The 26,885-nt window shown below is 42.9% G+C and overlaps 1 protein-coding gene across 4 annotated transcripts in view; it reads right to left on the bottom strand.

Annotated features, from left to right (window-relative positions):
- Positions 1–26,885, bottom strand: part of ZNF462 (zinc finger protein 462) — a 155,732-nt gene that overhangs the window by 30,294 nt on the left and 98,553 nt on the right. For all 4 annotated transcript variants that reach the window (XM_056117031.1, XM_056117032.1, XM_056117033.1 and 1 more), the window contains exons 8-9: positions 9,778–10,045; positions 7,403–7,539 (exon numbers count right to left, since the gene is read on the bottom strand). In XM_056117031.1, coding sequence (XP_055973006.1) covers positions 7,403–7,539; positions 9,778–10,045 — 405 coding nt within the window. The remainder of the gene's footprint in view (positions 1–7,402; positions 7,540–9,777; positions 10,046–26,885) is intronic.

The raw sequence follows: 26,885 nt of genomic DNA, 5'->3' as shown, positions 1-26,885 counted from the left end.
AGTCCCAGCATGAACTGTGAAGCTACTTCCTCTGAGTCACACCTCTCGGTCAGCCTGAAGCTGTGGCCATGGGAACACACCAGCTTCTCCCTCTCACCTGCACAGCCCTCCTCGACCCTGATAAAGCTCCGAGGGAAATGCAATTTGCCCAATTGTCTTGATCAGCTGTTTATTCCTAACATTTAAAAAAAAAATAAATGGGGGCTGGAGGGATAACAGCGGGTAGGGCATTTGCTTTGCACGTGGTCGACCCCGGTTTGATTCTCAGCATCCTATATGATACTCCCGAGCACTGCCAGGAGTAATTCCTGAGTGCATGAGCCAGGAGTAACCCCTGTGCATCGCTGGGTGTGACCCAAAATGCAAAAAAACAAAAACAAAACAGCCATAAATGCTCTAGAAGCCTATAAGTAGCCATATTTGGGGTATTTGTTTTTGGGCCTCTGGAGGCAGTGTTCAGGGCCTATTCCCTGCTCACTGTTCAGGGGTCACTTCTGTCACTACTTAGAGAACGATGTGGTGGTGAGCATCCTATACGCCCTCACTTTCTTGAACTATCTTCTTGGCCTAGGGGAACTGCTCCATGTAATTTCTTTCAAATAGCTTCTGGATTTGAGAAAAGGTAGTTTACCTGCTAACTGATATAGTCTACTTTACTAGAGTTCCTTTTTTCAAACTAAGACATAAGCACTGAACCAAAACTCTGAATGACAGGGATTTTTCACCGAGATATTCATTTTAGGAAAGAAACTAACTCCCCCCCCCCCTTCTATCAAAACATGATCAAGATAAAAAAAATACAAAAACAAGACCAACTCTGAAATGCAGGTGTGTTTTCTGAAGGAGGTTATTCATGGCTGAGGCGCTCCTAAGACGTAAGTTAGAAGTTGCAAGGTTTCCAGGTATGGAGTGGGCCTTATCTTGGCTACAGACACTCCCACTCAGGACTTTTTTCTATGGCAGCAGCGAAAACTGTGGGTCTTTTTCAACTTCACGCCTCTCTAAATGACCTTGGGGGAGAAATCAAGGCCTGAATCACACTCATTGTGACTCAGCTTCCAGCCCTGGCTGGAAAAATATTTTGACTTATCCGTTGGATTATAAGATAGATTGTGTCTCTCATCTCCTCCTACTCAAAAGATGCTTGGAGCTGCCTCCAGACAGAAAGCCAGGAGGCTGCACCCCCGAGGAATTTTGCACCAAGGCCCAGGGGTGCTGGGGAGCAACCAGAGTTGAGGGTGTGTTTTCTCTCCTGGTACTTGGGAGAAAAAAAACACCCTGCAGAAATGTGACGATGGGGGGGGGGGGGGGGGGCGTGGCTCAGGGTTGTCACATCTGGAATCGCCAAGCTGAAATTCTCCCCGAAAGGCAGATAACAACTTATCTTCTCCTTCCCGTAACGCATCACATCTGAATGCAACGGGAACACATAGCTGCCATTCACACCAATGACTGTAGTGTACGAATCATTACAGTAAAGGACTCTGTCAAACCTGAGACCTCCTGTTTGCAACATAGTACCACAAAGACATTAAGAAGTCACAATAGGGACCAGGGAGAGCTCTTAGGGGAAAGGGGCATATGTCTTGTATGCACAGGGACCTGAGTTATATCCCTCACACTGCATCGCTCCCTGTAAAGCAAGGTATAGGCAACCCTGGGGGGACCCTGAGCATCACAGGGTAGTTCAGAGGCCTCCAGCACCACTGCACATCTCCAGGACTAAGACTGGAGCAGTTGGCCGAGTGTGACTGGGACTGGTCCCATGACTCCCCTAAAGAAACTAACACTAGTTTACAACTTACTCATAAATAGGCAGGCATAGAAAAAGCACAATAGTTGCTGGTAAGAAGTAAACATTAATGTTGGTTGAGCTTCTACCCTCAAGGCAGAGAGAGCGGAGGACAAACCCTCCCATTCTAGCAAGCAAAAATATCTGACAGGTTGTGTGACATGTCATCTCACGTATAAAATTTAAGATGGGTTCTCGGGCTGCAGTTTTTTTTCTCAAGAAAAATGATACTGATCAGATCAATTCGGGGAGATTAGTTCTGTTCCAAAAAGATGCCCACCTGCAGGATTCAATGAAATCCAATGCTTATCTAAGTACCAGGGTTACAGACTGGGAAACAGAAACTTTAGGTTAATGTGCCAACTGGAGACCAATAGCAGAGATTAGACTACGGCTCCATAATTATAATGTGAATCTTTGGCAAAACTCTATTTCATCTCTAAATTCCATCTGGGCTCAATTTTTCAGGTTCACTGCAGGTGCGCAAGTTACCTGCGACAGAGTGATTTCTGAGGTTTAGTACTTGGACGATGGTAAGTTTTGTGGATTTGTACTCTGAAAACTATTCACGTGTGTATCACCTCTCTTCCCCCATTCGAGTGCCTGAAGTTTATGAACCCCACTGAAGTTCCTCCCATAAACAAATCTTGCTTGACTCTTCATGGCTGTATCTGTAGAACTTAAAGTCCCGCTGATGGACTGTAAGTGCCTGCGCTCAGCTGCTATTCCACACCTGTTTGGTGCATGAATCAAAATCTAACAAGAGTCCTAACATAAACTTTGTTCTCAAAACAAAAGCCTCGGGTTTTGTTTTTTCCTGGTTAAACTGGTTCAACCCTGGCTCACCTAAAAGGTATATCTGGTCCACATGTTGGGTTCTTGAAAGGGATAGTTTTTCTAGTCCTTTGCTAATTTGGTATTCACTAAGACTTTCTGTAGAATTGAGTTTTCCATCTTTCTGCTGGGAAATTCGCACATTTCTACCTTGGTATCCAAAGACTTCAGAGCAGAAGGTTCTAGTCTTGCTTCTGATTCCCTTCAGGTATGTAGAACTATCTGACATGAATTTATTAGTATATGAACACATTTTCCACTCATCTGAGTGGGTTATGGTTTGTTTAGTTATTTCTCCCAGTCGCTTACAACTAAACCCATGTAGTGGATCAAAGAGTGTCTCCCAGGAACTTACATCCAAATGGACAATATATGAACTTAGGAGTACCTAGAACTTTGCTGATGTCATAGTGAAAACAAGGTCAAAATTGGATGCAGGTGGCCCATGTTTAGCAAGCGGCACTCTTGCAGGAAGAGTAAGGGCATATGGAGATATAGGCTGCCTTGAAGGGTAGGAAATCATTCCCTTTGAGGCCAGAGGCAGAGTGGCAGGACATGTGGCTTTCAGGGAGGAAATACCAGGCAAATCAAGAGCCACTAGAAACTACGAAAAGCAAAAGAGTCATTTTTCTCTAGATCTTTCAGAGAAAAGACCCTCTGCCCAGGTGAAACCCTGGTGACACCTTGCTTTCCACTCAGAAGTATGAATAAGAGATTACTTTGTTTTAAATCATTCAGCCAATGGATGAAACATCCCCTACTAAGTCTCCTTTGCCTGTTGAAGTCTAACAGCTCAGGTGAATGTCACCCCTGTCATTCCCAAGACCACTTCCCTTTACACAAACAGAAATGGAAGTGTCACTGTGAATCTAGATACCTAGATACCTAAATGCCACCTAGACACCTAAATGCTACTGTGACTCCACTAGCTGTCCTAGATCTATTCCTGATGCATATGCTCTATCTCCTTTTAAGGTGGGTAGGAATTGAATTTTGCAGATTCATGTTTTTGTTCAAAGAATTTGACCTTGTGTGGCATGTTTGTTAAACGCAGGCACCAGAGGAAGGCAATCTTTTGCCACTGCCAACCTAAATCCATGAAATAATCTTCCACATGTTCCACAAAGGAAGTGGATTCTCTTTCTACTCCATTTAAATATATCAATTTTTCTGGACAAAAGTTAAGGCAACTGTGCTTGCAAGCACTGGCACAGTCTCAGGGCCAGTTCAGAAGCTGTTTTTCTGAAAGCCTTTCATCCCAAGCACTTTAATTAACGAAGGCCTCAGGAAGATCTCTTACAGTAGGCCCTAGAGACCAAGGATGTTTATTCATCCATAGAGCCAGGAGAACACAGGTGCATAAAGAGCCACATCTTGTTACGTTGAGATCAGTCTCCACTGAAAATTGCCAGGGAGATACCCAACACTGTCTCTTGATTTGTCCAAGACCAGCTTCCCACTGGCCTGTCATTCTGAGTAGAGACAGACACCATAGTCTGGCCAGGACAGAGATGGTAGACATGGCTGCCTAAAGCACCCAATATCTCTCTGGGTCAAGAGATCTTGGTCTCTGACTTCTAGTCTCACATGTCATTCTATCTACGACAAAACTGCCAGTTACTAGAATGGACCACAGGGTAACACAAAGCACCTTCCCAAGGGAAAACCACACCCAATAGCTCACACTTGACCTGTGGCCAGACATGTCACTTATTACCCATTGACCCTTAGATCAGTCATTTGATCTTCCAGAACCTACTTTCTCCTTTGTTATCAGGGAGAATTGCAATACTTCACAGATCTGCTCGGGTGAGACTTCCAAAAAATAACATATGGGAAAGCGCTTGTCATAGTACCTGTTACCCAGTAAGTAACTAAGTGTAGAATAATCACAGCTATGATTGTTCCTACCAGTCCTCAACAGCTCATGTTCAATCCAGATGATTCCTGAAATACAGACCCCAGTGAAGATGTCTCCTTTGATAGAAAAGATCATCATAAATAGACAATTGGGGGGCTGGAGCGATAGCACAGCGGGTAGGGTGTTTGCCTTGCACGCAGCCGACCCGGGTTCGATTCCCAGCATCCCATATGGTCCCCCGAGCACCGCCAGGAGTAATTCCAGAGTGCATGAGCCAGGAACGATCTCTGTGCACCGCCGGGTGTGACCCAAAAAGCAAAAAAAAAAAAAAAAAAAAAGACAATTGGGACTGTAATAACTGGTGACAGGAGTATGAGGACTATGAGGGAGGGGGCCTGAGACAGTGGGGCTCACTGGATGTGTCCATGCTCACTGCTCAGGAGACTTGGGTTAAGCTACGTCAGGTCTCGGGGACCTATAGACAGATCACCATCCTGATGTAGTAGGGACCACATGCTTTCTACGATAACTGAGCCCCTTTAGAAATTCCTTTCAGACTTCAGTGTGTGGGTCTCTGAAAAACAATTTTTTTTAATGTTTCAAGAAAGCCTCCGAAATGCCCTCAGTGCAACACAATCTGTTTTCTTCTTTCCACTATAGGCAGGCATCTCAACTACAACAGCAGACTGCTTCACACCAATGGCACCATTGCAGCACCTCGCACCCTAAATCTCAGTCAACTTGGGGTCTCCTTAAGTCTGCATTTTCCCTCACTTCCTCAATTGTTCTGGCTGGGGAGATAGTTCAAAGGACAAGAGTCTATGCTGAGGATGTGGGAGATCCTGGTTCCATCCTCCCAAACACTAAGCTGGGTGTAGACACAGAGAACCATGGGATTGGGCTCAAAAAGCAAACAAAAAAATTAAATTAAAATCCCATAGCTCTACAGTAAGACAACTGTAATATGACCCGAGAGATAATACAGTGGGCAGGCACTTGCCTTACACTTGCACGTGACTGACTCTGGTTTGATCTCTAGCAACACATAGGATCCTTGAACCCTGTCAGGAGTGATCCCAGAGCACAGAGCCAGGAGTAAGCCCAGAGAACAGCTCATCACGATAAACTCCTCATCACAATACCTGTAACACCTCAATACAACGACCACAAACGACGACATCAAATGAAAGAAAAAGCAGATATCACCTAACCTCCATACTGACCCTAGTAGAATGGGGCTATAAACAACATCCCTCATACTGCCACCAAAAGAGAGGGGACCCTGTGCAAGGCACTTGGCCAGGATGGCACGTACTGTCCTGGCACTGAATTTTTCCATGTGCCTCCCTGCCACCTGAAATCTGTCTCAGGGATGAAAAGTCGTGGTGATCAGTAAGTGTCAGTGCTGTGCTCTCACCAGATAGTAGTCTTAGAAAAATGGAGGAGTCTACGCCAAAAGGCAAGGGAAGTGGTGGGAAGTGGGGATGGAACGGAGGCGGGCATTAGTTGATTTCAACCTGTTTGCTCTGCAGTGACCCCACTCATGCTCTCTCCAACTGCAAGGGGCACAGAGCCAGGGGGACACATGGGCTGGGAGAACAGTGGCGAGTGACCGAGGCAGCACAGCAGGTGGGACGACTCAGGCCAAGAATTCTTGCCAGAAACATCCTGTGCAGATTGTCCCAGCTTACCAGTGGATGTCCTAGCCAGGAGTGCTCTCCTCAAAGAAGGGTGAATTGTCACAAAATGTACATGCCAAAGGCTCTGGAAAGATGTGGGAAACTTTGGAAATATCCAGGCAACTAGGACCTAGCCCTCTACCCCCTATGTCCAATACTTCAGAGTGAGTGACATTTCAGTCAGACAGCAAAGAGATTCACTGATTTTTTGGACACCTATGGGCAAATAGTAAATAGTATTCTCAGTTCCGTGGAGGAAGAGAGACGGGAAAAAAAGAGGAAGACAGGTAGGAAAGGAGAGATGGAAAGATAAAGAAACAGCCCCAGAGAGATTGGCAACAGCAATCCAGAAAGTTCTCTAGCTACTTTCAGCTTTTCAGAACAAAGCTTCTTAACATAAACAGATTTCTCTTTCCATGCAGAGAAACCTGTTGTTGAACTGTGTCCGAACGGGCTAAGAGTAGACTCAACTCAGAGGAAAACCCAAGAGTGCTTAAAGAAAAAAAGAAGCATCACTGTTTGTTCTCAGCAGGGATGGATATCTGTTGCCTTTTCTCTTCCTTATGGAATATTCCAGAACTTCCCTATTCCCTAAACGGAGAGCAGTCGACATCTTTATACTATAAAACGAAGGAAACTTTTATATCAGAACACAAACTTGAAGTCCAGTGGGAAGACTAGGTCTCATATTTCCTTTAAGTAGGTCTTAAAGATAAGGCCACTTATCGTTAAGACTGTTCTCTGTATCCTTTTCCAGGAAAATTCCATTTTGTGCTTGGGAAACGATCACTTTTGATCTTTCTGGAAGAAGTGCTTCCCTCCACCTCATCCCCCACACCTGTCACTAGTCGCCACATTTCCTAACATGCCTTTACCAGGCCACCCACCCACCACCTCTTTCTAGCTCCCATTTGCTCCTTCCTGTGGCTCCTTGTACACCCGGTTGGTTTTGCAAGCAGAGGATCTGGAGTGTCAACCCCCCTCATGCTGCGAAGTCCCGCTGTGCGTTCAGGCAGAAACCATCACCTTTGCCTCCCTCCAGGTGGAGGAAATCCTCTCAGCGGGAAGGCATTTTATCCTGTCACTTGGCCCTCTCTGTGGTGTCTTGTCTGGAGATCAGCTGGGAACCAGGGGTCAGGGAGAAGAGGCCCCCTCCGGCTCAAGAGGCCAGCCTCGTTTGCCACCTGTGTCCCGCCCCCCCCACACAGCCCAAGACCCTGGAGGGTGGAGGCTTACCTCGGTGCAGCACGATGTGGTCGATCATGTTGCGTTTGTATTTGGTGTGATAGAGGCAGAGAGGACAGCGCAGGTCTTTGGGGCCCTCCTCGGGCACCGCTGAGTGGCCCGCTTCCACGTGCATAGTAAAAGCAGATCTGAGGAGAGGAGGGGAAGGAGGTAAGGGCCGGGCCACACCCCCCAAAGCCCCTGCCAGCAGCCCAAACAAACAGGGAGTTCCCAGGTACCACACTGCTTGAGCATCCTGACATCATGTCATCCATCATGCTGGACTGAACATGGGTGCCCTGGTCACTGCTTCCATCCCGGAAAGGGATAGGCCGTGGGAATAGATTTTGAGAAAATCTGCCACTTTGGTTGGGTTCTGGGTTGAGTGCCTGGGAGCTAGCTCTGAGTTTGATCCCCAGCCCACCAGATGTCCCAACAGCAGTACTGGCTGTGGCACCTATAAAAACAAAAGTTAACCCCCTTCCCCTGCTACCCCCCCGAACACTTTGTTCTTAAAAATTAGTAAATGCCTATTACAAGTATGAAAGCACAAGGCTCACTTGTGCATGGAAGGAGAGAGACTGACTTACAGCCAGACTAATCCAACCAACCACGGCCTATTTCTGCCCGGGTAAGGGCTAGGGGTAGGACCTTCAAGGCTGCAGTCATGCAGGTTGATGCCGCAGTAAAGTAACCTAAGAGCCTCATGCCAGTCTAAATGAGGAAGGTCAAGCTGGCTCATAAAGACGGATGAAACTGAATATAATGGGCATGGATCCCTTTTTAATAACCCGACTCCTCTCTCTGGGGGCAACACGTGTCTGTCAGTGCATCCTTGTTATCTGGGCCCTTTAACCTTCTTCCTCTTCTAAGGTTGCATGCATATTTATGTGCAAAATAAGTGAATCACGTGAACAGCCAGCGGTATAACCCACTTTCCATCAAATCCTAGGAACTCTGACGTTGGTGGAAAAAGATTTGTTCTTCCCTTTCATGTTTTTCTTGGAGCATGAAGGCTACTTTCAAAAGCCTCTCTGTGTGGGGGCAGCGTGGCCTAAGGCTCAGCTCCTGACCACGATGGGAGCAGATAACAACAGTCTTATATTAGTAATATAGCATCTACTGTAATAATATTATAGTAGCTTTCTATCTACAACATGGTAACACATTTATTCTTTCCTGGGTGTCAGACACTATTCTAAACGCTTCAGATACACAGGTTAGTTTACTCCTCACTAATGTCCTAAGATGCAGCAGCTATGCCTTTATCTTTTTTCACAAATTGGAGATTGGAGGCACAGAAAGGCTGAGTGATTAGTTCAAAACCACACAGTCAACAAGTGGGAAAGCTGGGACTCAAACCCAGCCAGTCAGGCATGACAATCTTGCAACCGTTTTTTTTTTCTTGGCTTTTTGGGTGACACCTGGCAATGCTAAGGGGTTACTTCTGGCTCTGCACTTAAGAATTACTCCTGGCAGTACTTGGGAGGACCATATGGGATGTTAGGGGTCGAACCTGAGTTGGCTGCATGCAAGGCAAATGCCCTGTATAATCGCTCGGGCCCCACCTTATTACAACCACTAACCTAAAGAGGATCTTATCTAATAGAAGAATGCATAATTAGATTAAATACTTGTAATAAATACAAGGAAGCACCCATTCTTTAATTGAACTCACCCATTCTGTCATAGTAGGTGGCCCCAGCAACCTTTTTCTAGATTAGAACAATCTGTGACTGCTCTTCTAGTCTTCCTAGTGCCCTAGTCTCATTTCTCTGTTTATCTTTCAATAACAGGATCTTATGAAATAGTTTTTGGGCTGTAGAAATAGTGCAATAGGTGAAACATATGCTCTGCATGCAGAAAGCCCGGATCAGATGCTCAGCACTACATGGTCCACTGAGTTTGACTGGGAGCAGCCCCCAAGCATAAAGCCAGGAGGGTGTGGCCCCCAAACACATAAAAATGATTTTGATAAGTGCAGCTGAGAAGTCAATATTGCTAGATAGTCTCTCGATTCTACTTTCATCATCTTTTCTTCCCAAAGATAGATCCAAAAAGGAGGGGGGTCCTGAGGAGGTGGGAAGTAACGGTTCTACAAATGAAAACACTCGATCCTGTACACACTGGGCCACAGAAATCTTTTACTATGACTTTACACTACTCGGGTGTTCATTTGCTCTGATTTTTTAACTCAAGTGTTCTGATAAAACGCTTCATAATTTCCTCAAACCCCAAAGCAGGTTTTCGGGACTAGTCTCCTTTTGTCAAGACTGGCTCCAACCCCAGAGGGACAGGACCTTCCCTGGGATGAAGGTAGGAGAGTGTGTGAGGTGGAGCAGATGCAGCCATCTTGTCCCCTCTAGGCTATTCCTGATGTCACTTACTTAAAGCCTGTGTAAAAGGAGCAGTCTTTGCACTTGAAGAGCTTCTTCCCTCCATGCTTGTCCCGGTAATGGCGCCTGATGCTCTGGATGTAGCCAGAAGAGAATTCACAGAATTCGCAGTGAAGAACAGCTTCAGTTTTCTGTTCTGTGCCACCAGGAGCCCCAGAAAGTGGAACAGGACTAACCCGGCTGTTATTCCTCGCCAGGGCGGCCGACTGATAGTGGTTCAACTGCTGCTGAACATCTGGAGGCTCGGAGTAGGATGAATCTGTGGACAGAGGGGGACAATGACACCGGACACAGAGACCACAGTGGTGTGGGAGGGGGGTGTTGGGCACATGATAGCCCCACCCCCCAGCACTGGTTTCAAGCATTATTCTTTGGAAAGGTGGCAATTAGGACCCTCTCCCTTCATTTTCATTTACATTGTGCTCTACAGACCTGGGAAAAAGCCAGGAGGGGCGGAAGTGTCATTTTTTTTTAATCAACCTCTGAGGGCATACAGAATTAAAAAAGAAATAAACTCTGAGGTTAATGGCTTCAAAGTGAAGGAAAAAGCTAAACTGTTTGTTAAACGAGGGCCAGCAGGCTACAACAGAACACCCATCCTGTGGATGAGACCAATAATCCATCTAACGTACATAAGGGTCTACGGTGCAGGGTGATGCAATCTCCCACTCCAGGAAGCCCTCACTTCTTCAAGACAACCCCCCAAATAAAACCATTTTTTAAAAGGTCTTTAACAGAAATGCTCAAGCACATGGCACTCACAAATATAAAAATGTTTTATGCCTGCACAGTCAAGTGATTTAAAATTTTAAAATGTGAAAATCCAATAGCATTCTCCTGGAATGGATGTTTAAAGCTTAGTCAGCATTAAGATGGAGATTTATTCATAAATCCCATTGAAATGAAATTCCAAACAAGTTTCCCTGAAAAGCATTTTAAAGTTTGCCATTCGTAGGCAACTGTCGAAAATGACAGGCAGAAATCTTCAACCTGAGACACGTCCGTGGCACACTCGAGGTGAAGAAATCTGATGTAGATGGGAGGAGGAAAAGGACAGTGTTCCTTTTTTAAATAAAATATTTTTTAAAAAGCAAAACAAAACAACAGAAAGTGAAAGGGTTTGAACCTTTCCCCAACACAATGCTCGGAATGCCCAGGTTAAAAATTCAACAGCACAGTCCTGGCTAACACACAGATATCTGTAAATGACACAAATGAAATCCATGAATGCTACACGGATGAAGTTCAGAATAACTTCCCTTGAAAAGAAAACAAAGGCTTCTTTTCTCAAGCCTTTCCAATACCAGGGGGATGGGGAGACACTGTATCAGCTGCCTTCTGATTTGATAGACACTTAATTTTCCAAAGCACGATCCCCCGAGGCAGAACATGGAGGAATTCTGTAAAACCCATATTTGATGAAATGAGTACCATCCGTCCAGTTGGCTTCTCAGAAATGAAAAACAAAAGCAGAAGGGGCTCCCATATTTTGGGGCCACCTCCCATCTTCACAATACTAAACTACCTGCCCTTCTTCTGCCCCTCTCCCCACTCTTCAATTCGTATTCCTTGAGATTGAGAAAAAAAAAAAAAAACCCTTTGGAAATTGTAAACAAACCTGCCACACACACCAAATAAAACAAAAGGAAAATGCGAACAATATCTCAGAGGCTCCCTGAGTTCATTACCAGGTGTAAATGGAAGACAAAGGAAGAAAGGAATGACACAACTGAATTCATTTTACCCGATTCTTTTATCTCCTTTCTCTTTATTCCTCGACCCAAGATGATGAACCCACCAGGATCACAATAATGCAATTGTCAACTTCTCTTTCTTCCTTTCTATAGCAGATTTGTTTACCATTTCATGGATTGTTCGAGATGTTTTCTATTAAAGCCCTCATGACTCGTTTCTGCTTAAAACACACACAGTAAAGCCCGTGACACACTCTGCCTGGCTGGCGAACACAGGCTTGAGACACAGGGTACACACCACCACTCCAGTGTCCCTGTCAGCCCCCATCCTCCCACCACTGGTGGTTCTGATTTACTTTTAATTACAGAACAGGAATTCTGTCACCATCAAGGTCAAGGTCAGGTCCTATACCAAGGAGCAGTCCACCATGGAAAGTTTCTCTCACAATCGGCCACCTGTCCCTCCAGGGCATAGGAGGCGCTTCAATGAATTCCAGAGGCCAGCAGGGCTGGTGATCCTCATCTCAAGACACATGGTAAAACGAAAAGCTTCCCGCCTCTCATGGCAAAATCATCAAGAAATAGGAAGCTCTAAGCAAATCAGCCAGGTCAGTCCTTCTAACCACCTCCACCAACCTCAGCCTAATCTCTTAAGGAAGCCCCTCTGTAAGGGAAGGAAACTCTTTTTACAGACTTGACATATTTGTTTTGATCTCCAGGGACTAATGCATATTGTTACATCCATTTCAAAAACAAACAAACAAACAAACAAACAAAAATATACCCCCCAAACCAAATTCTAAATGTTCACTCTGCTATGTGTGTCTATTGTGTGAAACTTTAAAGAAATGAAGCAATGCAAGCAGAGCTGGAAGGCATTCCAGAAATGGGAAACTCATCACCCTTCTTAAATAGCAACAGCTGGGTGTTACCATGCTAGAAACTCCTGTTCCATCACAGATGGGCTTTTTATAAAAATAACCGACCCCCAAGACCTGGTTACATTCAGAATAATATTCAGGTCACAACTTTGAGGGTCTTCTTAGAACACTTACTTTCCACTTTGGTGCCAAGTCACACACTCTTTTTCTCTCACTAGGAGTTTGAAAATACTGTACAATTTTAGCATTTTGGGTACGAAAGTGACAAAGATGTGAGCGTGTTATGATTCCACCCATCTTTTTTGAAAAGCCCATTTGCTAAGCTACAAAAATGCCAGAATATTCATGAAGTGCAGCCAGGGAGAGGCCTGCTTTGGGTCTAGGTTAGAAAGGCTGAAATGGTCAGCAGTGATGGGTATGCCACACAAGTTAAAAATCATCATTACAGTGTTCAATTCTCTTTCATGCTAAGCTTAAAGGAGGAAGAAAAACCACTCTGTTCTTAGAGAGGCCAGACTTAAGTTCACAAGGATCTTCGAGGCTACAATGCAAGGAGAATGTCAACCCAGGGAGAATGCTGTGCCCACTTGTGACTCACCTGTCACAGCTTTCTCACCTTTTCGGCTAGTGATATCTACCAAGGGAAAAATGGCAGAGATGAGACTGTCCCTAGCTCCCTAACAATCCTCTGAGATTTGCAGTCAAACTGATTAACTATCTGACTTGTGACTTTATGAGCAAAGTACCAGGAATTAAAATAAAATTTATAGTTATAAACAAATTTAATTAAGTTACTTATAGCTCTCTATTGTCTAGAGCAAAATCAGAATCCAAACAGAGATTAGCAAGGCAGGTCTTTTAGAATTTACTATGTGGTCATCAATGAATTCTCCCAACTATGATGAGTACTTGATGAGTGCTGTAGGTTCTGATCCCAATTTCACCAACAGGGAGTCTGAGGCTGAGAATGATGGACGATATTGCGACTGAAGGTTCATACGATTTGAACACAGATTGAGCTGATTCGATTGTCTATTGGACTCTTTACTCTGTGGTAGTTTCTGGGGTCTTTGACACAAGTAAGAAGAATAAGAAAAAATAGTTTGTTCCATCAGTCACAAACATACAGCAGAGAGAGATGAGAACAGATAGAACGGGAAGAAACTAACATTAAATATAACATGAAGGAGAGGTTTAAGCAACCATTTAAGGATGCATGTGAAAAATGATACACAAAGTAAGTTCTATTGGGAGAGAAACCAGAATATCTAACATTTGAAAACACAAACATAGGAGCATTTCTGCAACACTGAAGCACAGGTAAGCACAGTAAATGTCTAGAACTAAAACTCTGCTTACCCAAATATCATATTATATGCTTGATAAACTTCCCTTAGAGAATAAAGTCCTCTAATTCTTCCATTTATAGGGAGCAGGGAGAAGAGAGGAGCAGGCAAACAGGAGATGGGAGCTTTCAGGTGACCCTTGGATGACTCAGGATAGCCAAAAAGAGAGATGGCCAAGATCTGGAGAAACCGGGAAGGGTCTTGCTTTAACTATAGTATCCTGGATATCAGCCTCACACTATACCCCCCAAGACAGTATCCACCCCATAACCCCCTGAAAACAGTTAAATATCAGTTCAGAGAGTGTTTCTTTTTTCCCCTCCCCTTTTCTCCTGAAAAGATTACATTGAAACAATTACAGGAAATTTGATTTTTATAAAAGCAAATGAGAAGTGAACTCTGGAGAACAATAAGCATGATTGCATGGAGACTTCTTAAATATTCTGATTTTACAGACAGTGAGTGAACACTTTCCTAGAGTCAGGTCCCATGTGGGGCTCTTGGGACTCAAAGATATGGTGACTTTCAGGAGCTTGGGTCTCAGGGGGACAGGTCATAACAGTCAATTCATATGAAAATAGAGGCCTTCTCCTTGTCCAGCAAACCTACTTCATTGATTGAAGGGGAAAAAAGCAGGCAAAGCAATAACAGGAGAGTTTAACTCTTGCAAGATTAAGGGAGACACAGAAAAGAGTAAGAATCAATTGGGCAGTAAATTGTGGGAGCTGTAGAAGAACAGCCCCCTTATGAGCTGAGTGGTCCAAGAAGGATGCAGTTTGGGAGGATCAATTCTCAATTTTCTGCAGCTCTGCATAGAGAGTGTGATGAAGATAGGTAAGTCACAGAAGTACCTGGGTGCTGGCAATCACATTTAATTATATTTGAGCTAGATTTCTGTGCAGACTTGGAAGAGAGACTCTTTGGTCAGTGAGTCAAGTATCAGGAGAGAAAAAAAAAGACAGAAGTTCAGGGGTGTTGAGGGGCAGCTGATGAAATTACACCCATTTATTCAACAAACGTTTACAGAGCATCTAAGTCAATGCTTGGTGACAGTGGGATGAGATCCTTGCCCTTCAGCAAGTCACTGTCTCAGACATGTAAATAATTGATTATGAGACAATGAAAATAAGTCTTAATAGAAGCATCTGATAAAGAGTTAGTGGAGAAAAAGGCAAAATCAGCAGGGCTCAGTGACTAATGAAATCTGGAAGAGATGGGGAGTTATCAAGAGAACCTAAGCATCCAAAAATAAATGTAACTAGTCTTAGAAATCAACACAAATATGAAGATACCTAATTGTTCAATTAAAACACTTTCATTTAAAGTATGTGGAAGAATAAAGCAACTAGAATTCTCACAATGAGAAAAAAAAGGGACTTAAATTTTGTTTTTTTGGAGGATCTCAAGTACCCCGGTGGCATGGGGGAGGGGGTGTCATTCCTGGTGATACTTGACCAACGGGCAAAGAAGCACTGCTTAGATCCAGTGGTGATAGGGCCCACCAGAAGAAACACATGGGGTGAGTTGGGAGAGGGAACTTGGGGGTCTTTAGCAATATGCCCAACAGTGCTTGAGTGTCATTTAATGCCAGGAATGAACTCATGATCCATCTATTTGATCCTGGGCTATCCCACAGGCCTTCAGTCTTACAGAAAAAAGAAATGAAGATCAGAGGACAAGTCTGAACAGAAAAACCTAGAAAGCAGAGAACAGGTAAAAAGCCTAAGGATGAACTTGGAATCTTCAACTTCTGAAATGGTACAGGATAGTGTTGGGGGTCACAGGTGAAAACTGCTTAAATGTGTCATGACACAAGACCCAGGGTCCAAATCACAGGGTGGGAACACAGGAAGGAAACAAGGTTGGAAGGGGGCCACGGTTAGAAAAAGGTTGAGAAACACTAACAGAAAACATCTAAAAAGGCTTATTGTAATTTTCTTCAAAAAAGCACATAACTTAACCACAAGTATGCTAAATATTCAAAGTATGGAACTGGGAGATGAAACTCAAATATATTGGAAGTACAGTTCAATATTGCTTATAGAGAAATTAGAGAAAACTTGAGAAAAAATACTACCAATGGCAAAGGGAGCAGATAAATATGTGTTCAATTAACAGTCAAGAAACTTTTGGAAGAGCATGAAACTTCCTTTATATAATTGCTAATAAACTTAGGCAAAGGAAAAAAATGGTCTAGGCATTTTCATGTATGTGACAGTGACTGGAGTATCCATGGTGACCAAATAGAGTTTCTCTGCATTGCAAAGGAAAAGTCAAGTGAGCTTTGAGATGATCTGCATCTTTATCTAAAGCTGAAAACCACTTTTCAAGTTTTCTGGCTGATACACTTAATACAACATGTTAAAAACTGACATCTAATTTGCTCACACCTCACTTTTTTGCTCTCCGAATGGGAGTGAATGGCTCACCATTTTATTCAGGATGGGACTGTGAGATGTTTTTTCCAATAATCAGGGCTTTGGTGCGGCAGCACATTGAACTAGACACCACATCTCAGCAACATATGTCACAACTCATCTCCAACCTTTTTCCCTTCCTGGTACTCTGCCTTCCTTTCCCTTGCTCAATTAGATCCTCAAACTCCATATGGACGTTAGGCATCACCTATCTGATGTTCTTTTAAAGTTCTATTGTAGTTTGGCCAGCATACATGTGATAGATGTAACACTTATCATTCCTCTGATGATAAAATGGTCATGCCCCAGAATAAAGTCTTAATTCCTTACATTGGTGCATATAGCAATTCATTCTGGTCCCATTCTACATTCCCAAACCCACTTTTAGAGAGTTCTCGAGGGCTGTGCACTCTATACACTTAATCACAAGGAGTCTTTTATCAGGCTCTTCTTTTAGCCTGGAAATGCATACACATCCTGAAACTCAGCTGAAATGTCACCTACTCTGTGGGCATTACAACAATGCAGATTCCATTCTCTTCCATGCTTATCAACACATATGCAACATTGTTCTTGCCCTCACGTTACATATTTTGTTACTCTTACATGTCTTTTAAACAGCCTTCAATAAAAAGCTTGACCTGAACAATGCTCCCAATCAAAAAATATCCAGAGTAAACAGGACCCATGAGAATAGTTTCATGGGTGATGTAGGTTCCTGGAAGGCTGCTCTATCCATTTCTACTTTCAGCAGTTGAGTTAATGCTAGCAGGAATGAACTTGACTTGCTCCTAAATATCTTTGTGTCGGTTATATTTGTAAGTGAGCTTATGCACTGTAATTAATATTACCCATACCCAACATGATGAAGTATGGGTATAAAAAGCACCAGTTCTATGAGAGTTATGTTGAATGCTTTGAAAAGATTTGATAAAGTCAAGTTGCTATAAAAAATCCCATCACACTGTGGTTTGGCAACTCCAACCACAAAAGATTGAGGAGAACATAAGAATCGAAGGACTTGGCTCTAACACTATTCTAAAGTCTAAATTATCATCCCATTTCAAAGAAATAGAAACTGGAGGTAGAACAGGATGGAACGTAGTTTATACTAGAGACACTATAAGGAGTTACAATGAAGACCCAACCTCAAAGACATAGGTTTGGCCCCACACCTAACAGTAGAGAGTCAGATATATTTTCACATATCTTTTATGTGAAAATAAAGTGATTATGATGTTTTAAAAAAAACCCTTTTTTTAAAAAAATCAAGGTAGTTTCAGATATAACTGACTTTAACTCTTAAGTTACATCAAAAAAGAGTTTCTATTGTTATCTGTTTTTATGCTTTTCCTATTAATGCAGAAAACATGGTCTTCTATCATGTGGAGCTTACATTTTGAAACTACAAGTACAGTGCCTTATTAGTCTTTATCATCATGATGCTTTCATAAAGAAAGGGGTTTAAACAATGTTTGCTAAGCTATTTGTGAGAAAATATCTCAGCTCTAGTCGTTTCTGTCTTGATTTTAAGTTGTCAAAACAATTTGTAGCATAGTGCTAACTAGCTGATACACATACTCAAAAGTCTAGTCATTTAAAAAGGTTTTGCAGGTTCTAAATGAATTCCTTTGAAATTCTTTTCAATTCCCTTTCTCAAGATACCTCTTGTTTGTTGTGCTATTAACATGGAACTGAACTTGATACCTAGAAGAATAGACTAACACACCTCCCAACTATTTCCTTTGAGGACTTCCCAAAATGTTCTTCATCTGTAGTTCATTGCAAAAGAAAATTCTAGTACAAACTGAGCTTTAGAACACAAGTTATTCAAATCCTTCTGGACAGTGTCTTAAGGGCAGCATAAATCTCTAGAGGCAGCCACATTTTATTTCCTTCTTTTGATTTTGTCTTGAAAATCTCCAGCACCTCCTGGTCTTCTATCATCAGTAGAGTTATCTGGCCTAGATGCACAAGATTATGATACAATGGCTGAGGGGGTTGGAGATGATGACAATGGACACTGGGTGACTATATATAGGCATTCTGGGCTTGGTTGTCATGGAGGCAAAGGAAAAACAAACGCCTAATCCTGAAAATAAGGTTAAGGCCAAACTTGAAGGAAACACACACAGAAAACTTCCTGTCATTCTGATGAGTAAAAACAAAACCTTGAAATATGATCAGGGAATAGGCTGGGGGGTGGGGGAGAAAAAGAACACAAAATTGTATTAAAAATGACAAAAACCACAGCCCCAGAGGGGAAACCTCTTTTTTTGAGAAGGTGTGTCCATCATGATTAAGCTCAGTGAAAAGGTGTCTCAAAGGTTGATTCTGCATGAAGTGTATGGTCATATTCACACATTTTGGGACAAGTCAGGCAAGTCTGATCTGAGACACAAAGGACTGCTGCACTGATAACTTGCTGGGTTTTGTATCTATGAACAATCCCCTTACTCTATCTCCAATTCCACCTTTTCCTATCCCCTCTCCGGCATCGCCACCACACAGTTAACAAAATTTGAAGATATTCTCAATTCATTTCCTTTTTCTTTTCCGCGTTTGATGAGCACTGCTCGGTCAACCATCCAAAAAGCTGTGATCCACATGTTCATCCACTGTTGCTGCTTTTGTTTGGGCCTCCATGGTTATATGTGTGAACTTCCATGTTCCAGTTAAGCATGTTCCTTAAGTGGAACTATTCTCAAGTTTCTTCTCTCTCTATGATTCTAAAAGCAAAGAGGATCATGACACCTACCCCTTCTCGCAAGAAAAAGCCTCAACGATGGTGTTCTGCTGTCCACATCTTCCCAAATCCATCCCACTCCACACCCACGCTGTGCTTGGTTGCCAGCCACACAGAAATGTTCCGAATGTTCACACTCTATGCCTCTTTTCATTGCATCTCTGTAGATTTTTGAAATGCCTTCCTTCTATTTTCAGCTTGACAAATTCTTATCTTTAAAAAACTGAGCTCAGTTCATATTTGCCACCAGTATGAATATTTTTCTTGATCTTATTAGATACATGTATTCATTTCCCTATCTGGGCCTGCCACTAGTATTCATCGTGCTGCATTAAGGTTAATGAATTTTATCTCCAACTTATTATAATCACTTCAAAAGTAAAATACCCATACACTTAATTATCCATCCAACCATTCATCCATCCATCCATGCCTTTTTAGAAAGTTCATATCCCCTAGATTTAAGTCAGGGCCTGGCTCAAAAGACATATTACAAAACCAAAAGAAAAAAATCATCGACAAAGGGTTGATATCAAGGATATACAAAGTACTGGTTGAACTCCACAAGAAGAAAACATCCAACCCCATCAAAAAATGGGGCGATGAAATGAACAGAAACCTTCTCAAAGAAGAAATCCGAATGGCAAAAAGGCACATGAGAAAATGCTCTACATCATTAATCATCAGGGAGATGCAGATCAAAACAACAATGAGATATCACCTCACACCACAGAGACTGGTCCACATCTAAAAGAACAAAAGCAACTGGTGTTGGCATGGATGTGGCGAGAAAGGGACCCTCCTTCACTGCTAGTGGGAATCCCGATTGGTTCAGCCCTTTTGGAAAACAGCATGAATGATTCTCAAAAATTTAGAAATTGAGCTCCCATTTGACCCAGCAATACCACTCCTGGGAATATATCCTGGAGAGGCAAAAAAGTATAGTCAAAGTGACATCTGCACTTGTTTGTTCATTGCAGCATTCTTTTCAATAGCCAGAATCTGGAAAAACCTGAGTACCGGAGAGCAGATGACTGGTAAAAGAAACTTTGGTACATCTACACAATGGAGCACTATGTAGCTATTAGAAAAGATGAAGTCATGAAATTTACATACAAGTGGTACTACATGGGAAGTATCATGCTAAATGAAATGAGTCAGAAAGAGAGGGACAGACATAGAAAGATTGCATTCATCTGGGGAATATAAAGTAACAAAATAGGAGACTAACACCCAAGAGTAGCCGAGATAAGTACCAGGAGGTTCAGTCCATAGCTTAGAGGCCAGCCACACATGCTAGGGGAAAAGGCCGCTCAGATAAAGAAGGGAGCACCAAATAAAGGGTTTTGGGAGGATCCTCCCAGGATGACAGATGCATGCTGAAAGTAGACTATAGACCGAATATGATTGCCACTCAATGCCACTTTTGCAAACTACAGCACCCAAAATGAGAGAGAAAACAAAAGGGAATGCCCTGCCACAGGGGTGGGGTGGGATGTGGGGATGGGGGTGGGTGGGAGGAATACTAGGAGCACTGGAGGTGGAGAATGAGCACTGGTGAAGGGATGGGAACTCAGTCATCGTATAACTGAAACCCAAGCATAAAATTGTAAGTCTACAACAGTAACAACAGTACCTCATGATGTTTCACTAATAAAAATTAAAAAAAAATCAGACTGGAAAAGAGCTCTGGTAAACCCAGTTTAAAAGAAGAAGCCAAGCAATGAAGTGACCATTTTACTTTGGACATTATTAATATAGTCTTTCATTGAAACACTGACCTACTTAAACTGAAACAAGACTGGGTCCTTTAGTTTAATTATCTGGAGAATAGCTACTAGAACATTTGAGAATTTTAATGGCGTAAAATTCATAATCTCTGACCATCCCAAGAACTCAATGCCATACATTCTGGCATGACCCTCAATTAGCTATAATTTTAAACTCTAAAACAGATTATAATAGGCCATCTGGAAGCTACTTGAGAGGGATTTATATACTCTCTCTCTCTCTCTCACTTATTTTGCATCTATTAGTAGATACAAATGTTTGTGAAAGGCATAATATAATAGGTACCACATATCTATAAGCACTGTGACTTCTCTGTATTCAACTCCTAAGGCAATAAAAACAAAGGTCCTCTGCAATCAATGAGATGGCATTAATGGATTACTTTCAGATATTCAATACTGCATTCTCACTGCACAGTGTTTTACCAAGTTTCCTCCATCAGAAGCAAACTATCAACCTCACTTGTGCCATACACAGACCATTTAAAAAATGATGATGATGATGATTAGTGGGGTTGGAGGGTTTTTGAACAAATCCAACAGTGTTCACGGGCTAATCCTGGCTCTGTGCTAAGGATTTATCTTTGGCCTCATTCAGGGGATCATACATGGTACTAGGAATTAAGCAGGTGTCAGCAGCATGCAAGGCAAGTATCTTACATCCTATACTATCTCTCTAACCTTCAAATGATTCATTTTGCATATAGACTTGTATGAGTTCACAAAAGTAGAAATGGCTTCATGTCACCCAGTTAATCATTGGAGAAATAAGAACATAACCTGCGAAACTGCATGTCCCAGTTTCTCAAACATGTTCTTTGTCTACCATGGTCATTAGCAAACATTGTAGGTATTTCATCTGCACTCATGGCATTTGTAACTCAACATGTGTATTCTTAAAATTGCTCCTTGAAACATGCTGGAAATCTGTAAGGAAGCAAATATATGGCAAAGGAGCCCTTTTTCTAATGTTTTTTTGGAGGAAACACTGGGTGGCATCTGCCATTGTTAATTGAGAAGCTTTGACAATACCCACAGAATAATTCACCTGTGACTCTTTTGAATTGTGTGATGAGGAAGTAATGTTTCCTGCTGTTCGTTTAGATCTTATAGATGTCTTTACCACACTGGAAATGCAATGAAAGGCGTTGACTACAAAAGCTTCTTTATATCGATGTCTTGGCCTCCACCATGGAAGAGCATGCTAGCAATGTCAGATGGTATTTAGAGCTCACAGGCCATGGGCAAGGCCACAGTCTTCCTCCTCGAGACCAGAGTGGAGGGAAATGCCTACTGACTTCAAGGAGCTAGGCACAATGTATGGCTTACGATGCACAGAGCAAGGCGAGCCTCGACAAGAACAATGGTAGAGATTTCTTCAAAGATGAGATCATCAGCAGGAAAGAATACATCGGAGTAGAAACGTATATAATTAGATACATGGAGAGCTCCAGGTAATGATATGAAGATCAGGTAAGAAAGGTGGTGGTTCAAGAAGAGGAATGGACACCTGCACTTCAAAGCAATTGTTCTCAGACTAGCCCCCAGCAGCAGGAGGCTCTGAACCAACAAACCCACTAGGTTTCTTAACTCCTTTTCTTTTTCCTATTTCCATGCAGTTTAAGAAAAAAAATGGTATCGATTCAGCTATAGATTTAATCACTGTGAAAGCAGTGTTCTTTTATGATTTCTCTTCACCCACTCCAAACCACCCTAGGAAATAGCACTGACATTGGGCTCAATGTTGGTAAGGAGGAAGAGGAGAGTAAGGAACTTCCAAGGGGTCAGAAGGATCAGGTAGCATATCTTACTGTCCCTTTTACAAATGGGGACAGTGGGAAACAGGTAACTTTGCTATCCCAGGTAAGTTCATGAGCCCCTCCTAACAACTGAGACTTTAATGTCAGTGGACTTTTGGTTCTGCATTTGTGAAGTGGAGATGGTGACACTGGCTATATCCTTAAGTGCTACCAAGTACCTGACACTTGGGGACAAAGGATAGCACCTGAAACACAGGTGATACAATACAGTATTTCAGTTCCACTGCAATTGAAGTCTATACTCTATAATTTTTCTCTGAATTATAAATTGTCCATTAGTGCTTATAGTTTTCCTATAGAGACAAGAATTTGATCTTAACTGGCAGAGTTAAGAACGGGTCTTTAGCAGGGTGGATAAGGAAGATTAGGCACCTCTTAGACAGCTCACACAGATGGAGCATACATCCCGACTCTAGGCACTGTAGGTGTTCAGTAGCTAGCTTTGGATGGATAGATTCTGGGCAAAGCCAACTGCACAACATGACTTCTGGCAACAACCCACCGGTGTATTTAAGATGGAGAGGGGATTGATTGTTGAGCTTGGACTCAGCTCAGTGTAGGGCTTGACCTGAATAAAACCGAACATTGAGCGATTCATCCCTCCACTTTGCTCAAATCACAGTGCACTCAGTATGGTCACAAATCAACTTGTTCCAAAAAGAACTTGTCTGAGCAAATTTTATTCTCAAACTTTAGAGGCAATCACTCTGAGGTCTATTTCCTTTATATATTTATCATTTTGAAAAGCACCTGGAGCTTGAGCTGTATGTCAAATGTGGGGGTATCCAGGGTACACTCGCCCGCCTTCAACAGCCCTCTCCTAGCCATCTGACAGGGAGTGCAGATCTCTTCTGCTCTTCCCTGAACCGTCCATCTTTTGTTCGACAGCCCTTCATGCCTTGTAAAGATATGTCTTGGCTGACTGCCTGATTCTTCCAACTATCTATGAGAGATTTTTGCCCCAATGGCTTCAGTTTGAGTTTGGGCATTTTATCTGAAGAATACATGGACAGCAGAGTTTCCTTGTCTTGGCTCAACTGAGCTTGGAACACTCAACTAATACTCAATACGATAAGTCTTTAGGTGTGGGCCAATGGGTGGCTCTGCCAACATGCCTTCATACATCCCAAAGCTAGTGTAGCACTGAACTGGCTCCTCACTGAAGGCTGGAGTCACTTACTCCAAGAACTCTTTTGAGTGTGAAGGATAAAGCAATCTGCTATGCCCTGGAGACCCAAAGTGCTTTACCCCAGACCACAGCAGATTGCCTTCAAAGAGACTGATGGTTTTAGTGGCAACGGAAAGTCACAGTTACAGCAGAATCTGGTCAGTGCTATGATAGTACAGAGATCACCAAAGTGTAGGAACAAAGAAAGGTCCCTCAGCCAAAAGGAAGAGTTTCTGGAGGAAACAAGCTTCAAATTTTCCAGGATGAGGACAAGTAAGACAAGTCAAGGGAATCATGAGGAAGAAAAATACAGATAGGTGCAGGAGGACATCTAGGTAGAAGGAACCAGGAGGCTGATGGTGAAAGGACAGCACTGGACAGGCAAGTATCCTGTGTGGTAACAGCACAGAATACAGGAAAGAGGGGGTGAGACAGGAGCCCCCCACAGAAGGTGGAGCCCAACGATGGTTTTCCAAGTAGAGCTTGAGATTTACTCTGAATAAAAAATAGCCAATAGAGGGCTTCAAGCAGAACGCAGGTGAGATAGCTTTCAAATGTCTTTCTTTTCTGTATCTCTAAACCGTAACAATAGCCCTGAGCAACCATCTCTCACATGGTGAAGGTGGCTTGTTATCAGTGGATTCCCTTGGTGAGAAAACCAACTGGTAGACCTGTCCATTGCTGATGGGGTATTAGTAGTAGCCCACGATTCTACACTTTGTCATGTAAAGTTGAAGCAACAATGTAGTATATAACGTTTTACCTCTGAATTTTACTAACAGAATGAACTGTTCATTTTTATCAGTTTCTATTGAATATACTATCTTACACCTGGGACAGTTTTCCATAGTCCCCATCTGGGGGATGTAAAGATGGAAAGAAACTCAGCACACAATCTTTTCTTCTTGCTACCAACTTTTCATGTGCAAAATAACAAGGGAGCAAATGATACCAAGTAGCTTGCCCGCGTACAGTCTAATACTGTACATGTGTAGATGTCAGCCAAGGAGCTCTGTTTAATAAGGTCTCAGCAATATCTACAGTTCATCTAGATCTGTATCTTACTTCTAGATTTAATAGCTATGTGTCAACCCAGGGACACTTAATGCGTTATTGTAGGATTGAACTCAAAGGTCAAAATATGATTTGGAAAGTTATTCAAGACTCTTTTGGATTTATTATCTCTTTATAAATGGTTTGTTTATTCATAACAAATATTAAATCTATTCCATGTGTGGTATTTGACAGGTACAAAAGATCATCAAACCTTGTATTTCAAAAGCTCTTAGGTTGTGCTGGGAGATAACTACAACACAAGGTAAAATGAGTATTCAAAGAAAAGAGCAAACGCCCATGGGCATTTTTGTCTATTGTTAGCAGAATGACAGGAAAACAATGGACCTCTGAGCTAGGGAAAACATTAAAATCTTGATTTACTTCTTTAAACTAAGGTAATAACTATTCAAAGGACACCAACTAATTTTCATTTTACCTTTACAGGTTACAACCCTAGAAAATAGGGCTGTCCCATGCCAAAAAGAGTAGAATAAAAACCCTACTACTAATGTGTTCCCTTTCTTGTGATATTGTGGGCTTGGCAGAAGGGATTCTTGTCCCCAATACAGTCAGGCACAGCATTATGGAACAGCAGAGGGGAAGGTGACACTCATAAGGGGCACTGTGCCACAGAAGGAATTTGCATGTGGCTTTGTGAGACAAGAAAAGCTGGAAAACCCCCCCACCACCCTTCTGTGTTTGGGGGTGGAGGGTGGGCAAAGGGTGGAGCTGGGGAGGGGGGCATGCTGAATATTAAGAGTAGAATTTTTTTTCCCCTTTAAATAGGCATATAGGGTTGTTTCAGACTTCTGGGTAGGGCAACGAAATGGGACTCAACCTTGCAAAGAGACTGAAGGAGGAGTTTACAGATGGCATGGATTTGGAGGCACTTAACAAGTCAGGGGATGAGAAGGAGGGGTGGGTGTGAGAGGGTGAAGAGATGAAACCAACAGGACTGGGTGAGCAACAGTTGGCTGAATCCCCGGGTGTCCAAAAAGACTAGAAGATATAGCAAATTTAGCTGAGGACCAAGAGCTGGGGCAAAAAAGCAAGTCTAGGACAAAATTAATGCATTCCATTTTAGAACCTTTGAGAACACAGTGTACGAACTACAGGTGGAATTGAGGAGCAGTTGGAAAAGGGCTCAGGGGCTCACCTGAGAGGTTAAGTGGGGAGGATGGGATTTGGGGAAGAGAGTTGAGGACACTGTTTATGAACCAGGGGAGAGCAGAGAAGGCTGGGGACAGGTAGACTGAGGTTTGTGTGACTGAGGCTGGAGGAATAGAGGTGAAAACAGTGTTTGGAGGAGCCACGTGAAAGACCAGAGGAGAACTTGCTGCACATAGCAGCTCACATACCCAATGGGAACATTTTCCTGGGAGGAAGATCAGCAGTTTCAAATGCCATGGTCAAAAAAAAAAAAAAAAAGAAAGATGAGACAGGGGCAGAGGCTGTGGACTTATTTGTTTGAAGTCACAGTCAACCCATGTGAAAGACATTTCATTCAAGTAGATGAGGTCCAAGTTGCACACTGCAAGGAATTCTGGAGGGAGAGGTGTGTGTGTGTGTGTGTGTGTGTGCTGGGGGGAGGTGTCAGCAAGTGTAAATAAGGAGTGACAACAGAGAAAATGCCACTGGAGTTAGTCCACAAGGGGGTGCTTCATCAGAAGGCTCCATAAAATGCTGAGAGCAGAGGAGCAGGGCCTAACAGGTAAGAAAGAATGAATGAAGTGACTAGAAAGATGGTACCATGGGTATGATGCTTGCCTTGTATGGGCAGACCTGGGATTGATCCCCAGCACCTCATATAATCCACGATTTGACCAGGAGTGACTGCTGGGTGCAGAGCCAGTGCAGAGCAATGCTGGGTGTGGCCCCCCAAAACACAAAAATAAAGGATGAGTACAGAGGAAATCTAAGTGGGAACTCCAGTTCTTTCCAGGGACTGGTGGAGAAGATGGCAGCGGTAATAAAATTGTGAAGGTCATATTGAAGTGCTTATTTTTCTGTTTGTTTGGGGGCCACACCTGGCAATGCTCAGGGGTTATTCTTGGCTCTGTGCTCAGGAATCACTCCTGGCAGTGCTCCAGGGACCATATGGGGGTCCAGGGATCAAACCTGGGTCAGCCCCATGCAAGGCAAGTGTCTTACTTGCTGTACTTCTTCTCTGGGCCCCAACTG

This window comes from Sorex fumeus, unplaced genomic scaffold, assembly GCF_029834395.1.
Source record: "Sorex fumeus unplaced genomic scaffold, SorFum_2.1 ptg000034l, whole genome shotgun sequence".
Taxonomy (NCBI): domain Eukaryota; kingdom Metazoa; phylum Chordata; class Mammalia; order Eulipotyphla; family Soricidae; genus Sorex; species Sorex fumeus.
Note: the sequence above shows the minus strand (reverse complement) of the source record. Positions and strands in the feature narration are given on the sequence as shown.